This window comes from Trematomus bernacchii, unplaced genomic scaffold (genome assembly GCF_902827165.1).
Source record: "Trematomus bernacchii unplaced genomic scaffold, fTreBer1.1, whole genome shotgun sequence".
Classification (NCBI taxonomy): Eukaryota; Metazoa; Chordata; class Actinopteri; order Perciformes; family Nototheniidae; genus Trematomus; species Trematomus bernacchii.
In genome coordinates, this window is record NW_022987973.1 from 6128301 (window position 1) to 6145548 (window position 17248).

General features: G+C 37.4%; 3 protein-coding genes across 4 annotated transcripts in view; 2 read left to right on the plus strand and 1 right to left on the minus strand.

Annotated features, from left to right (window-relative positions):
• The window catches only part of cdyl (chromodomain protein, Y-like), a 45411-nt gene extending 40439 nt beyond the window's left edge, over window positions 1–4972 (plus strand). The window contains exons 4-7 of the mRNA XM_034117098.1: window positions 893–1065; window positions 1149–1359; window positions 1517–1660; window positions 1749–4972. Coding sequence (XP_033972989.1) covers window positions 893–1065; window positions 1149–1359; window positions 1517–1660; window positions 1749–1907 — 687 coding nt within the window. The 3' untranslated portion in view covers window positions 1908–4972. The remainder of the gene's footprint in view (window positions 1–892; window positions 1066–1148; window positions 1360–1516; window positions 1661–1748) is intronic.
• Window positions 4973–6590: 1618 nt separating this feature from the next.
• Window positions 6591–9042, minus strand: cmc2 (C-x(9)-C motif containing 2). 2 transcript variants are annotated; one of them, XM_034117140.1, is made up of 5 exons: window positions 8762–9042; window positions 8475–8542; window positions 7853–7923; window positions 7698–7769; window positions 6591–7592 (listed from the first exon to the last, which is right to left on the minus strand). In XM_034117140.1, exons 2-5 carry the CDS (start codon window positions 8509–8511, stop codon window positions 7509–7511), a joined length of 264 nt encoding a protein of 87 aa, XP_033973031.1. In that variant the 5' UTR covers window positions 8512–8542; window positions 8762–9042; the 3' UTR covers window positions 6591–7508. The 2 variants fall into 2 exon arrangements, with proteins under 2 accessions (XP_033973031.1, XP_033973032.1); XM_034117141.1 differs by lacking the exon at window positions 8475–8542 and having other exon boundaries at window positions 7853–7969.
• A 1207-nt stretch (window positions 9043–10249) lies between these two features.
• cenpn (centromere protein N) lies at window positions 10250–15968 on the plus strand. Its single transcript, XM_034116656.1, has 10 exons — window positions 10250–10549; window positions 10669–10714; window positions 10811–10870; window positions 13637–13710; window positions 13829–14002; window positions 14091–14192; window positions 14745–14799; window positions 14960–15069; window positions 15222–15345; window positions 15597–15968. Exons 1-10 carry the CDS (start codon window positions 10379–10381, stop codon window positions 15716–15718), a joined length of 1038 nt encoding a protein of 345 aa, XP_033972547.1. The 5' UTR covers window positions 10250–10378; the 3' UTR covers window positions 15719–15968.
• Window positions 15969–17248: the final 1280 nt, after the last annotated feature.

Consider the following 17248-nt stretch of genomic DNA (forward strand, 5'->3'; position numbering starts at 1 on the left):
ATGGTAGCCACCAGACTGTGTCGCAGCTCAGGTTTTGGCTACGCGTCACTCTCACTCCTTATTTGGTAACCTGTGTGTGTGTATGTGGAACTTTCCCTCGATTCTATTGGCTCTAGCGGTTAAAAAGAGATGTCAATCATCAAAATTGACCAAGGGGGGCCAGAGATAGGTACAATCCACCCAAATGACCCCAGAAGTGTTTTTTCTTTGCTAAACCTCTCTAAAAAGGTCAAATGTCACTTGTTTTGCATCAATCTTGATACAGGGTACTTATTATATGTTGTACTTTGGATTCCTAAAGCTTTTAGTCTACTAACCCATCATCCAAGGGTAGTTTTCACTATAAGTAAAAAAGAATATTTGGACGGACACTATAATTTACAGTTTTTTACTATGTTCAATCTGAATTTTCTTTAAAATAAAAAACATCTATATTGATTCTGACTTTTCTACATCCAACTCACAGGTTTATCATTACTTTGAGAAAAAAGATTATCAATTTTCCCCTTTTAGAAGTGTAGTTATGGTCATTTGTTCTGGAAATGTCATTTTCGAGCCTGAGACCTGAAAAACAGGCTTGGGGCCTAACAGGTTAGAAACTAGCAATTTACGTTATTATCCTTTTTTGTATAGTTTTTGTAACAAATGAAACACTATATTGTAATAATTTCCATAAACTGTTAGTGTTGTAGGAATGGAAATAAGCATTCTTGCACACCCAGTGTTTCTCATTAACTCTTAGGCCTGTCTGCCAAAAGTGTTTCTGAGTCGAAGTCAGCCCTTGGTCTCAGGATTGAATACCTACAGTATATTTCATCCTTTTTTGCTCAACCTTTCTCAATGTGTCACATGAGTTAAGAATGTAATGCCAATTCCTCCTATCTCTTTTCAGATCATGAAGGAATTGTGTCGAGCTCTTGGTAATGCAGCTGCTGATGACAGTAAATTATTACTGCTCAGCTCCGTGGGGACCGTCTTCTGCAGCGGCCTGGAGCCTTCGTACCTGATAGGCCGCCTGTCCACTGACCGCAGGAAAGAGAGCAGCCGCATCGCAGAGGCTGTCAGGTAAGAGTCAATATTTCTCCTATAACACTGACTTTTTCTAACTCTTGACAGAGTTTGTACTGATTGTTTTTTCTCCCCTTTAGGGAGTTTGTGTTGGCCTTCATCCACTTCAAGAAACCCATCGTGGCAGCAATAAATGGGCCTGCCCTGGGCTTAGGGGCCTCGATCCTGCCCCTGTGTGATGTGGTGTGGGCCAGTGAGAGAGCCTGGTTCCAAACTCCATGTGCCGCCCTTCACCTCACCCCCTCTGGATGCTCCTCTTACACCTTTCCCCAGATCCTGGGTGTAGCTCTGGTGGGTGCCAGCACTATCAAGGCTTTATTGCAAATACCACTTCAGCTAATTTGTTTCCTCTTATAACCAACTAATTTCCCTTTTTTTACGCAAACATTTTGGAATGCATTATATATTGAAAATCTCTGTATTTCCCCCTTGCTTTTCCTGATGGCAGGCCAACGAGATGCTGTTTTGTGGAAGAAAACTCACGGCACAAGAAGCATGCAGTCGAGGTCTGGTGTCGCAGGTCTTCTGGCCAACCACATTTAACCAAGAAGTGATGCTGCGTGTGAAGGAAATGGCATCGTGTAATGCAGTGGTAAGTCTTGATATAGACGACGCAGAGGGCAAAGCTTTTACTAGAATATAACCAAAACTTCCACTCCTTTTTTACGTGTGTTTTTAAGGTTTTAGAAGAATCCAAATGCCTGGTGAGGAGCATTATCATGTCAGTCCTGGAGGAGGTGAATGAGAAGGAGTGTCAGATGTTGAAGCAGCTCTGGTGTTCCACCAAAGGACTAGAGGCACTCTTCAGTTATCTGCAAAACAAGACGTATGAGAAATGAGCACCCACACCCAGAAAACTGATTGATGTGGATCAAAGGTTATCCATAGAGGGACATCCTTGATGAAAATGTGCAGTCTCAAACTAAAGGAAAAGTTGCATTAAGGGTCTTTGTTTCCATCCATCAGCAGAGGGGATTCTCTGGAGTTCTGTTTGCTCACATGTCTACCAACAACAACTTCCTGGTATTCTTCTATTGTGAATCTACTTCTGTTATATATTTATTGGACCCATAACTGTCCAGCTGTTTATTGTATAGAAATCAAAGAGCAAAGGGCCAAATGTGCATTGCCTAAGTAAAGTCTGAAGGAGGTTCTTCAGGAGGTACAGTGTTTCTGTACATATGTGTCTTTGAAATTGTCAGGATGTAAGAAATCAGTTAATGTCTGAGAGCACATAAATAGGTGATAATATATATGTTAAAAATATATTTATTGCAATTGTGTGAAAGAGTTGCTTTCTGAATATAAGGATTTTCTTTTTGTCGCTTATTGTTTTGAATTGAAATCAAGGTTTTCATGGGGATCCTTACGTGCACATTCCATCCTCTCTATTAAAGAGAAAAATGGCCGCAAATACTCATATGCTCATACAATCAGTGGATCACATTCAGTGCTTGAATCTTCATTAAACACTCTGGATAATTAAACATACTCTTTTTTTTATTACACTATTCATTGTTCATACTGTAGAAGTCTATTTATCTTCATTAAGTCTAGTCTATTACACAGAAAACAGCCAGTAAATGTGTTACAATAATCTCATTAAATTTGCTTCTGTCACATGAAACCAAGAGAAGTGCTTATGTAGTCATGAGGCTATAAATATCCTCATTTTATCAACATCCATCTGTCCTGAGTTATTTTATTATTTTATTCTATTTATTCAAATAAAATTCCATTGAGGTTAGGATTTCTTTGAAGGAACACTTGAATTAAATGCAAATAGACAACAATGGAAGCTTTATGTGAAGGCTAGCACTAAGTATACAAACATGTCTACCCTTAATCAGATGGCATCTTGAGTTGAGTACTAAATCACTTTATGTGATTAAATACATCGTTGGCACGTGTCTCATGATAAACTACCAGGATTAGTGGTGGATTTTATCCCATTTAGTTTAAGCTACATTTAGTAGCCGTGTTCAGTACTGTGTTGGCTAGTACGTATAACAAGGCTTCCAGTTAACAATGCAGATATTATCGTTTAAAATGTGTGATCATTATGTTGATATGAGCTGACAGTTTTTTTTGTTGCTTGGATGTTTAGAGCACACAAAAAAGATGATAAGTGTTTGGTCCTCATGGTAATCACATTGTGACTACACTAATTGTCAGTGATCGATATTGTGGAAATGCAACAGTCGTATAGTTGGAGTCTACTTTGTCCTCATCTGCATGTGAGGAGTAAAGATAAAGTACATTTTCAATTAATGTACATTATATGTAGGGATCTATTTTGTTTTACCAAAAGAATGTAGGTTTGTGAAAATTGTTTTGTAAAAAAAAGAAGATATTTGTCCCTGTTATGCAGTATAGAATAATATATAATGTAGACTGCTTTGTGTGACTAATGGCATGTAATATGCTGTACATATCATGTGTTGCCTGTCTGAATACCTTGTATGTCGGGGTATATTTTGTATAAATATTGTAAGTATTGTTAGAAATGGTGTAGTTTATTTTTCTATTTATTTCAAATAACTGTTTGGATGTGCAGTGCCATTTTGTTTCGTTTCACCAGAAGCCCCCTTTAATCATCCTTTCTAAATCATCCCATAAATAACTGAACAAAATGGGTTAAATAATGTATATTTCAAAACTAAAAAGGTGTAAATGTATCCTTTCAGTTGACATTATCAGATTATGTATTTAGTTTTAAAACATCAAAGGAATGTCAGATAATATAATGTATAATATTAGAATGAAAAGATAATCAAAACAAATATTTTATTTCAGATTTATCTATTTGAAGCATATAATATATAATGCTCCACAAGGTTTGTCAAATGGTTTTTATTTGTCAGTTTTATGTCATTACAGGGAATAAAAAGTGGTTTAATGCAGCATTTTATGATTTTTAAGTCATTCAGTACTCAAATAAAATTAACAAAAAACAACACGCTTTCACTTAAGATCTAAAAACAACACTTGTAGTTGAATAAAGTAACTTGGCTAAAAACACGCAGTTTGGCAGTTATTTGACCAAAGACTTCATTACTAATTGACTTCTTCGACATTGTGTTAGTCTGGTTTAAAATCACACTTATTTCTCTGTTTTTTTTTGCTTGGCTTTGGAATCCCAAGACGATGAGAGGGATCTGTGTAATGTGGCTACTGAATGCAAATGACTCAGGTCCACTGAACGTAACTCACACTGTTCCTTTGAGACATGGGTGTTTATGTGGGCGGTGGTGGCGAAGTCCATGGGGACTTTGCTTGGCAACTGGAAGGTCACCAGTTCAAGTCCAGGCAAGACCAAGTGCTACCGAGGTGTCCCTGAGCAAGGCACCGTTCCCTACACTGCTCCCCGGGCGCCGTTCATAATGGCAGCCCACTGCTCCTAACACTAGGATGGGTCAAATGCAGAGAAACCATTTCATTACATAGTACCTGTACTGTGTAATGACAATAAAAGTGCAAACATTTGTGAAATTAATTAATTACATTTGTGAAACTTTAGTTGTAAAACACATCTCTTTACTTGTTTTGAACTATATGTTTCTGTTTTAGACATTGGATCCAAATTCTCCCCTTAGCTTGTTTTTGAAGTGTGATTGATTACAAAACTTGAAGTAACTAAGTTATTACTAAAAAGAACAACTCATATTTGCTCCATTATTTATTGCAAATGACTGTGTTTTGACAGGCTTCTGTGCTTCTGTCTTTTATAACCACAATATCATATATTGGCCCATGTATCTCTATTTTGACATGTTTTTTTCTTTCTCCAAACATTGTCTCAAAGCACACCTTGGGGTGCCTTACAATATAAATATCTGTCAAGGATGTATCCATGCGTTGTAAAGGTTGAGCTGATTCAAATAAAGAAACAGTGCTTTCACAATGTGTTGTTTGTTTTACATTTCTCAAACAACTATCTCTGCATTTGTTGATCATTTCCCATTCATTTCAGTCAGCTAACCAAACCACCCAACACTCACTGCCCCTTAACAAAACTCTGACTTGTCAGGATAAGATCAAATATCAAACCCCAATGACCAACTCCAGTATTAATTATCATAGTCACTAAAATAGTGACTTTGCAGTCAATGTCTCTTGACTGTCATACTGCAAAATGTAATAGAATATTATTACAATACAGTATAAAAGATTTGAGCTTTATTCTGATTGGTTTTCTGGGCACATCTTTTAGTAGTGTTGTCTTTTACCTCATTACAGTTGCTGGAAAGAGAGTGAATTGTTATTTCTTGTGTTGATTAGAAATTAAGAGTCTTTTCTCATTGATGAACAGGCCTGATTCATTCATTTGTAGCCTACTCTGAAATATAAATAAAAATAAGAGCTTTGGGAACAATACCATTAGATCAGGGGTGTCAAACTCAAGGCCCGCGGGCCAAATGCGGCCCACGGCCTCATTTTATGTGGCCTGCATGAGCTTGCAAAGAATATAATATACAATACAATTGGTGTAATTGTTGAATATGTGCTTTCAATTATTTGCCCTAGACCTCTAATTTCAGACGTAGTTATTTATGAAGTTATTACCAGAACTGACAATAATCCAATGCAGAGCCAATAATGTAATATAATACATTATTTTATATTTATTATATATTTATATGTATATTTATATAGTCTTAAAGTTACAACCGGCCCTTTGAGTGCAACCATAATGCTAATGTGGCCCGCCATGAAATTGAGTTTGACACCCCTGCATTACGTAGATGAAGAGGACCCAAGCTAAAAGGTAAGGCAAGGCAAGTTTATTTATATAGCACCTTTTCAACACAAGGCAACTCAAAGGTCCACTTACCTGTGATTCTGAGAACTCTGCAGCATCTCATGGTATTCAGACAAATAAGACAGTTCAGGTGTATTTCAAGACATAAATGTGACTTTTCAATCACGTGAACACAAAGGTCAACCAACACGAACCAGTCAAGAGCAAGAGAAAGATTGAGAAGACCATCCTTACACAAAGAGAGGGGTCATATGACCAGCAGCTGACATGACACCTTTACCAGCTCCAGTTGCTGAATGGAGAGCATGAGATGCAGTTGAAATCTCTAAAATATTTACTACCTGACCTTTGAGTTTAGATTTTCTTTACAACTTGACCAGGGTTTTTACGCAGTTCACCAAGTCAACAGACTGTAAGATATTTCTATTTCAATATAACTCAATTTAATACCTTTTTTTAAATTACTACAAATATTTATATCTAAACATTTTTGCAAAAACAGGCCCTTGCCTATTCCGCATGCATCTTAGCCATATATGTATAGGATCTCCTAAGAGCAAATGGATTCAAAAACATTTAATCTATTTAATTGTTATTACAGCCTACAGCAGGCGAAAAAAGATGGAAGCCTTCACCATCTTCTAATGCATCCTATGAAGTATCATGTAAATACGTTTAGTTCTTTTCAAGAGCTGCATACAAAGTTTTAATCAGTTATAGAAATTATGATTTACAATGATGACACGATATTGAAGCATGGATTAATATAAGGATAATATCACTTTATTTGAAAGCAGTTAAACTTGTAACGAATCAATATGATTCCCCATTCAAATAAACAATCAAACAAAAATGAATGTGTTCACTCTGCATGTTCATGGGTGTGTGTTGACATTAAGAGCCACTGCTCATCCGGGTTTAGGTCATCTTTTACTTGCATCTCTAATACCCTGAAACTGGTAGAAGAATAGTCCTGAGGTGTCTTGCTAACAACACGCTTTCACTTAAGATCTAAAACAACACTTGTAGTTGAATAAAGTCACTTGGCTACAAACACGCAGTTTGGCAGTTATTTGACCAAAGACTCCATTAGGGTTAGAAAACCAGTCACTTACTTATTTACTAATTGACTTCTTAGACATTGTGTTGGTCTGGTTTAAAATCATACTGATTTCTCTTTTTTTTTTTTTGCTTGGCTTTGGAATCCCAAGACGATGGTAGAAGAATAGTCCTGAGGTGTCTTGCTAACTTCAACAGTTTGATGGAAGGCTTCTGCCTAACAGCAATCTTTCATCCAAAGTTCTCGATTATGTTGTTTTTACTAAAAAATGTTCTGGTAACGCTGTAAATCCCAGTCTGTCCAGGTGATAACGAGTCAAACATGTTGTAAGTAAGCTTTGCATCTTAACCATATCATTATTGGTATATGCACATCATATTTTAAATAACCTTTCCTTTCAAATAATATCAAAATGATGTATAGCACATGACACTTAGACCTCAATGCTTAATTACTTATATAATCCACACTCCTTTGAATTTTCAAAGAGACAGAAGTTGTCACCTTCCTGAGACCATAGGGAAGGCCTGTTACACAGTGTCATGCTTAATTCAGTGTCTCATTATCTCACTCCTTCAAACTGGTAGTGGCAGTGTTAAAGTTGCATTGAAATGTCCTTCAGAGATCCTCTATTATCCCTGCTTTCAGCCTCTTGTTCATGTCTTTGGCATGCTGCTTGCTGAGTTCCCGCTTATCCAGTCTCTGTTGAATGGTAAACAAACAAAGAAAACAATGAATGAACAAAGCTCAATAATCAGATTTCTTGATGTCGGTCATTCACAAGGTGCTTAAAAATAACTGACAGACCTCTTTCTTCAGGCACTGACGCATGGCACGGTCCACTTCGTTACACGTGCCAAAGAACTTTGCGACATTGTGCTTGAGGGTAGAAAAAAAACAAGATTTATATTGTTATGTTTTGTGTAAATGAAGCAAAAACATTGTTTAGGAGCATGACATACCTCTGTGTGGCACTGCCTCAGAAGAGTGATGAGTTGGTTACACTCTTCATTGTGCAGGTGAGATGAAAGGTCAGGGTGCATGCTGAGTTAAGGTCTTACTGTGTCACTGCGGCAATACTGAAATCCACAAAACAAGAGGAGCACTGATTGAGGAGCACTGATTGAGGAGCACTGAGTTGACAATTACGGTGGGATTTTACTGAAATCACTGTCATACACGTCATTTGGTGGAGGCACGTTTACCATTAAACACACTTTATGCTGTACTCTCATAGAATAGGAATATGCTTAACATTCTCAGGTTTGAACCAATGGTTATTTTCATTAATAACTTTATATCTGGTATTGAATTGTATTGATTGTGACTACTGTATAACATTTGTGAAATCAGAATTTGAGGAAATCTCCAAATTGTCTGATTTGCCTGGCGAACAAACCAAAAGCCAAACATAGTCAATTTCAAATATACAATGATATAAAAGCATCTGGAACTTTTGATTTAAAAATTGGATCAAACAATGAATCGATTTTAACAAGGACTTATTGTTTCTGTGCCACTTTCCACCATGTCATCTCAGCATTGTTATACTCAGGTAAAGGACATGTTTTTTCTAAAGGATACTAATGCCTCCCCATCCCTCTCCTTCCTGAGCTGTCATTGTGATGCTGTTTTTTCCAGTGGACACTTAGCTGCAGACACACACAGAGAGAAGGAGAATATAAAACAATGCAACTACCTGCATTCACCCTGAACCTATTGAATCATGATAACAATTCAGCCTTCACTAGAGATACACTAGGTGTTTTTAGTTTCTCTCACACATTATGCTACATCATGTCAACTGGTTTATTTTAAGCTATTTGATTACACAGTGCACTGCCGGCTGCATGTAAAGGTGATACACTTACCAGTGGGGAGAGTGTATCATCTGAGAAGTCCCAGAAAACGCTGGTGAATTATCACGTTAGCTCAGTGCTAGGCCTCTGCTAACGTTAACCGTATGTAACACAGCATCAACCCAATCAACCACTGAAGATATACGTATGGCTTTGGTCTTCCGTAGAATAGAAACGCAGATTACTACAATATAAGATAACTATACTAGTCTTGAAACTGTCTAACATGAATTTAACCTACAAAAACAGCAAGAACTTGAAGGACGTCTGTCTGGCAACACTTTTGGTTTTCGTAACTGTTGTTTGGTGATAGTAAATTGATAATGCTATACAGCGAATCAGCGTCAGTCTTTTTTCGCAACGCACCAATGGCATGCGTTCTTCTCATAAAAGGCGGGACATCTGCTGACGGAAGTTCAGAGACGAAACAAGATATATCCCTTCAACGTACTTCCGCTTTTACTTATGGATTCAACTACCAAAAAAAACTCTCTCTGTGGTTACATGTTTGCTAATAGTGCTGTTGTAAAAACTAAATACAGTGTTTCCTGTCTTATTTTATTTGTATTTAAAGGCCATGTATTGGTTTATGTAATAACAAAAATGTATGCTTTATTTGCATGTTTCCAACTAACAATATTGTTGTAAGTTTAACAAAAAATATGTTAAGAGAGATTTATTATTGATATGTATTATTGACAATATTGTTAGTGTACCCCTGCAATTATCAAATAAAAAGGGTACATTCCCAGGTACAAATTATTTTCTATTTGTGTTTGAAATATAGCAATTGACTACATTTTTGGAATTTATATTTACTTGTTAATTTCTATTCAGATTGCTAAAGAATCCTTTATTTCCATCTAAACTTCTTAAACTGAACATTTTTAAATTACCAAATATTTACAAGACAATCAAACATTTCAGAAAGTAAAACAAAATTAAAATAGATTTGTGTATCACAACTTTCTACTTTCTTCTTCCCCCTGCTATAAATGATCTCTCAATCCCTACGGCTTATTATTACCATTTTAAAGCAACCTGACTACAAGTTTAGGAACTGCTTTTTAAAATCAGAATAAACTCGTTTTCTAACCCCACCAAGACCAGGTACGTGTAAGTGTAAAATATGAAATCAATATGTAAACATTGGTCAGTATTAGCATTGTTATGTCATGGCTGGGGAAACGTGCAGAGCCAGTTGCTGTAAAACATGTAGCCTACTTAATACACTTTTGCTATTTTACGGCAGAATGATAGGTGAAATAAGTATTTAACTAGTAATCACTAATTTTTAGAATATTGTAGTGATGCTTGTTAAGTAAAGGGTCTAAATATGTCTTCCACCGTTTTGCAGATGTTCCTAATGTGAGCATAGAATGTGAGTCATATAATTAAATAATTACAGTGATAGGAGCAATACCACTCCGAAACAACAGAGGGCGCTAAAGGGGTCACGTGCACTGTTCTCGACATATCTGATTGGTCCATTCGTGTTCTCTTTGGTAGGCGGTTTGTTTGGATTTGTTCTCCTGTCACACTGCAAGCTGTAAGGATTCAACAGTTTAATTAACTCAAAAAACGATCCAATAAAACTGCTAATATTATAGCATTATTATCTGAGGAAGGATGGATGAATCTAAGAAACGCCTAGTGCAACGACTCATGAGAAAGATACCGACTAAAATGCTGAAAACAACGCTGGAGAAGTGGGGCCGTTTGACCGGGGAACAGCAGCGGGCCATGGATAGCGTTCATTCAAAATGGGCGTTAACGGAAAACCTACTCGCTATTTGCGAGGTAAGCAGACACTTCTCTGATATTATAGGTTCTTCTGTTTGATAAACAGTGTAAAACAGTACATTTTCTATGAAAATGCAAGCTGAAGTAGTAGTGATTTCGCTTTTTTCTGTACCTAGGAAAACGAGTTGGCAGTTAAACACCTCACAGAACTCGAGATGATTTGTAAGTAAAGTGAAACTATTTATCTCATTTGGGTAAAGGTAATGCCAAGTCCAATCCAATAACCCTTCTTGTGTCCCCTTTTGTCATTGTCTCTAGATATGATAGACAATCCAGACCACGGGATGTGGTATGCCTTCCAGCTTACTGACCCTGAAGGTAATTTAAAATACTTATTAGTACTATGGATGGCTGGAAGTTTACAGCTATATTCTAACCAAACACTACAGCTACTGGTGGGTTTACGAGTGAAATGTTGGTTACTTCAACCAGTCAGCTTACAGTGTTTCCCCTAGGATGGAGTCATAGCAGCGGTGCTAAGGCACGTGGGCCCAGCACAGGGGTGGATCTAGACAAATATTCATGGGGTGGCAAGAGGGTGGCAGGAGATTTTGAGGGGTGGCATCCCCTGGCAGAAGTATGCTGATTTAATCGCAGTCATATCAATCAATGTTAACTTGGAAAGCCACAATATTTATATTTTAACTCAATAACATAGGTGACATTATTGTGGCACATCAGTAAAGCCTTACATATAAATATATAAGGTGGCAGGCATAATTTAATGAATTTTAACTGAACAATAACTGAATGAGTTTGTTTCACTCTTAGACCAGCAGGGGTACCAAATCTATGAAGACTGCTGCAATAAGTACATTAATTAACTGTCTCATCGATGTTTGTCTGAATTAATATGATAATATTAACAATCATATTATTCCTATCAGCTGTCAATCACTGTTATGATTCACATATTCATTTATTATTGAATAAACTATAGTTGTTGGAGGAGTTAATGATGAATGTTCCTGCTCACCCTCCTTCAAATTTGAAAGACAAGTAATTACTATCATGTATCAAAATTCAAAAGATTCAAAGGAACAGTTCAGCGCCCCACCACTTTACTGCAAACAGTTACAACCTTGACTTTACATCAGAAAGAACAAACATTAAAGAAGTGACTAACTGCATCAGTTAGGGTTAAAAAACGTGTATTCAGCTAAAACATATACATCGCTGCAGTTATTATCCAGTGGAAAGTCCTTACCTACTGGCCTAGTTAAATCAAAGTGGTTACTTTTTTTTGGCTGGCAGTGTAGCTGTGACACACCGTCTTATTTGACTTTCTCAGGACTTAAAACAGTTTTTTGGGGGCAGACAAAGAAAAAGAAAAATATACACACATACAAGGTCAGCATCTTAACAGTTTGTTATGCTCATCGAGTCATCCGTGAGCAGAGCATCAAGTTTGGCATGCCTATTACAGCTGAATGCGGCGATTACCATCTTGTTCAGCAAAACGCCTCACAAACTGATTAAGATTCAAAGCTTTAGTGCGTTTTGATTCAATGCTGAGTACAGCCAAACTTGACAGTCTCTTCTCTGTCATTGTAGACCGCAAATACCTCATTCCTTCCGTCTACTTGGATCCGAATGCTTCTCGTTTTGAGCCGTGCCCCCGTTCAAATGAAATCGCCGCCAATTATATTTCCAAGCTCGCGCCCTAGGCGAGATTTTATATATAAAGAATAAATGAAAGATCTCTACAAAAGACAAATACACTACAAAAACAGAAACTTATTGACATAGGTAATATACGTCAAAATGGCTTCAAATGTATTCAGTATTGTATGAACATGTTTGAATTGGGGGGTGGACGTCACATCCCCTAGGGTGGTCCGGGGGTATCCCCCCCCCCCGGGAAGATTTTTTTGAACAAGTAAAATGCTTCAATCTGGTGCACTTTGAGCACACAATTACTAGAGACCTGATCTAGGGGGTACAACTCTAAAACACCCATATGAAAAAGATCGGTTTACATTTTAATAATCAAATAAGTATATTAACATAACCAATAACCTACCATAGCCAATAACAAATACATGTAACTTATTTTATTTTTGTTGTTTTCAACATTCATATCTTATTTTACCTAGTTAACATTTATTTATTTATGCATATTTTTGTATCTCTCCAACTTTAAACGATATTTTTGGTTTACTGTCCTATAGTATACATTGGAATGATTTCAAACCTGTTTTTATTTATCCTAATAATTATAAAGGAGTGCCTTGGAAATATGTGTTTACATAATTTGTGATCAAAACGTTTGAGACCCACTGAGATAACTTAGACTAAAATGAACTATCTAAACACTCAGAGAGTCCTTTACCTCACTGATCCTCTCAGTCTGACAGGAGAGCTCTCCTCCACCCTGGTTGTAGAAACATCTTCTTCTTATATCCGTTAGCGCAGCTAGCACCAGATTCGAATAACAACAGCGCCGGTACCGGTGCGCCCTCTCTCTCTCTCTCTCCCTCGCTCGCTCTCTCGCTCCCATGCTCGCACTTTGGCTGTGAGCTGCGGGCGCCTGATAAGCCAACATCCCCCACTTTCATCACTTACAGCACCCATCGTACAGGGAAAATGAAAAGTGTAACCGGGGTGAAAAAGGTGTTACATTTACTTAATGATGAATGTTGTTACATCAAGGCCGAAAATTAGGATGAGCGCCAACGGTCAAAAATGTTTTTTCCCCTCCCAGAGCTACCAGCGCAGCGCCCCCCAGATCTGGCGCCCTAGGCAACTGCCTATGCCAAAAATCGGCCCTGCCTAGTACATACAGTGGCAATGTCTCAAGATTTAGCAAAAATACACCTTTATTGAACATACAGTAAGACTTTTTTTTTTGGGTACCTGGCTGGCGCCCCATAGCAGCGGCGCCGCCACTATTTGTATATAGGGGAAACACTGGCTTATCTGTTGGAGTTTGGTTAGTTATAGTGTAGGGTTAATTGATGATATGGTCTTGTCACACATGTATTCTTTATCTGTTTGTTCCAGGGATTTAAAACATTATTGGGATACATTTTAATTTACTTTGCAAACCCGTATTGTCTATTTAATAATTTCCCTTTTCCACAGATGATGCTCAATCTGTAGATCTGACGCAGTTCAAGGAACAATTTAAATCTCACCTAAGAGAACTTGTGAGAGAAGTAAGTCCAATATTCCTCCTCACACGGCAAAATCATATAAACTATAACGTTTCAACATTGAAAGATATCACCGTTTAACATCCTATATTTAAAGTATGATTTAAACATTGCATTCAAGGTGTCCATCAAAATAAAAAAACACACGGATGAAGCCGTTTGGATTCGGATTGCATGGGGAGACGCCTCCAATCACCCCGACCATCTCAAACCAACATATGTTGTTCACTATCTTCAAACACCATATGTCTTTGTGACCCGTCTGACTTCAAAGCAAAAGCCCATGTTATCCCAGGTGAGGGTTCACTTTTATATAGTTGGTTACCAGGTTGTTGTTTCTTTTGTCTTTCCATTCCCGTTTAACAGATGTATGTTCTTTACAGGCCATGGTTCTGTCCACCAGGTATCTATATTTCAAGGATGCCAACCTCAGTGGCCGGAATCTCACTGCCATTAGGGACCTGCTGATGAGGAAATATCAACAGGTTAGGTGTTTTTCAACTACACACACACCACACAAAGCTCTGTATGCCCAGTCCAAATATTACTTATAAGCGTCCATGTGTTAAGAAGTGTCCTGACACAAACACTTCCAAAATGAATAGTTTATGACTTTAATGCATCTTTAATATCTTATTTACATTGTTGACCACCTAAAATTGCTCCGAAATGGCAATGTATCATTTTTGTAGTGGAAGTTTTTTTTTTAAATATTAATAACACAGAACTTAAATAATACTTACAATGTCATTTTAAATGTCATTTAGATATTTGCCATTAAAAAAGGGAAGTTTTATCAAAGGCTTTACAGTATACATCTATTGTCAATCATGTTGTTGAGCTAATTTCTCGTTCAAGTTTACCCATTGCACCCCTTTTTTTTGAGGGTTCACAATACTTCCAGTGATTTAGAAAATAAAGTTGAATTATGGATTTGCTGTAAACCTATTTATTTTACTGTCAGAATTGTCATGCAATTAAGAGTACCACTGTACAGGAAAAAACAAAATTGAAATGTTTTTTGTTCTAATTTTAAGGTCTTCCCCACCAAGTATCCCAGCCCTCTCACAGAAAGAAAACAAACAGTCACAAGTATGTTTATCAAATCATCATGACCAAAAGCCAGTTTTTCATATTATGTTACACTTACTTTAACATTGTTTGTTTAGCTATGTATATTTGGCATTAACATGTACTTCTGGTTGATTTTTGCAATGTGATTGGATATATTTGGCTTTCATTCTGTTTACAGACCCACACGTAGAAAGAGAACAAGCTAAGCCTGCAGCAAACAGACTTCAGATGGCCTGTGAGGCCTTTGGTGGTGGGACGTTACCTCAGCTACAGTCTGCAGTTTACAAGGTATCCCGAGGCATGCTTTGTGTATTAAAATACTTAGCTTCATCTTTAATAGCTAAGTATCAAAGTCTAGTAAACAAAAGGCATGAATTGCACAGAGTCAGCATCACTTGGTGCTGTGATCATCTAATTTATGCTCTGTAATCTTTACTCAGCTGGAGACAAAGTTCAAAGACCACACCAACACACTCATGACGGAGCGAGAGGAGCCCTTCAGATGTGTTGTCAAATTTTCCAGCACAAACCTCCTGGAGTCACTCAAAAACTGCGCATCTTCAGGTATTTGTCACAGCCATTTATGTTTTTAGAAAGGAAATTATACTAACATTGTAAAATAAAAAACTATTGAATGTTTCATAATTCTGCAATTTCCATAAATGACCACACGAGGGCACATAAACACACGTTGAATTATCCCCTCTGTAATGCTCTTGTGACATTATCTATCATGAATATTTTGGTCGGTGCATTCAAAGTGTTTTTCTTAAATCAATCAAAAATAATTTACGGTCATTTTGTTTTTTTTACAGGAATTGCATCCACCCCAGTCACACCTCTGCTTTCATCTATACCCCTAAAAGGAAAGAATTATTTTGTCATCACAGACAATGGACCTGGTCCTTCCTCACAAATGCGCCAAACACAGAACTGATGGGTGACAGGAACTTGATTTTAAAGGAGTCAAAGCATGGCGCCATGTCTGGTCAACCCAGGGTTTGCTCTTATTGTTCTATCATCAATCTCCTTGTTCAAGAGCCACTGCCCCTCCAAGATCTGTAGAAATGAATGTACCTTTATTACCCAGTTGCAAATATCTTAGTTAACAATCGATAATTGTCATTTTTATGTTTGTTAGTGCAAGAATGTTATTTCTATGAAACATATGTCCCAAATTGAATATAAAGCTGTTTTAAAAAAATAAAAATGTTTTGAAGTTTGTAACTTGTATCCTCTTCCTGTCATTTCAACTTCAAGTATTTTTCATCAGATATAGTGTTATAACATTGTTTTGTGGAGTAACAGCTTGTGAGAGTGAACTTTGGTATTCACGCTCCTCATAATTTGGCGTTTACAGTCGATATTACAGGGTTTATTTAAGCTCCATTGTCTCAGCACAACGTTTTTAAAGGATACGTTCAAACTTTTTTCAGGTTTGTCTTGAAACTGTACTTGCATTCCCATATGTGCATAGAACAGTTACTGGAGTCTCCTGTGCAAGCTGCCCACAAAGAGATTCTTCTCATCACAACTACACTGTGATCAAAATACCCAACGCTCATAAGATTTAGCCATGTCAATTGAGTATTTTCCAAAGTTTCGGGGTGTTTCTCAATCGTGAGTACGCTTGCTTGGTAGCACATGTCTGCCGAGCATCTTGCTTCAGAAGCGAGTCAAGAATACTTCCTGACATTCGGAAAACAAAGAGTGGAACAGGCTAGCAAGTGTGCAGGTGTGCGTCATATGAGAGGCCCCGCCTTACATCTTCCGCCACAGATTTGGGGAAATTGGTCCGTGCGCAAAGCATTGTGGGGACTTTAAGACCGCGAAGTCTACTCATGTGCACACGATATTTCTCCAAACGGAGTACGCCGGGCTCGGTAGATTTCCAAGTATACTGGAGATTGGAACAGTACTTCGGCGGCACTCTGACGTAGTATGCTTGAAATAGTGGCTCTGAAGCAGCTTTACTCGCGATTGAGAAACACCCACAGTCTATGTTGTCAATAGCCCCCCATGTTTAACCCACAATGACCCCTCCTTATGTTGTACGGTAGATCTGTGATACCTCCCTTTAACAATAAAATGAAAACAGGCTGTTATAACCATCAGTTCTCTTTGGTTCCTCTGTAGAGCTAGGCTATGGAATTGCTAAACTGGATTCTATTTTTTTAAATTTTGCTATCAGCTACAACCTACAAAAGTCGGTTTGATTTAAACAATTTCTAGAAAATGTCTGTGTGAGATCAAACTATATTATATCAACAGTTTTGGTTGAAAAAAGGAGTTACAGCTTCTAGAAGAAAAATGCAGTTTTAGTGCTTCAAACATAGCAGTGCATTAGTCATATCATAAACATATTAAAGGAGTCAGCCACATTAGAAAACTTTAGTTTGATGGTTTACTTGTTTCTTGTAAAACGGAAGCACGTCATTAAACCGGGTGTGACGTAAGATCAGCTGGT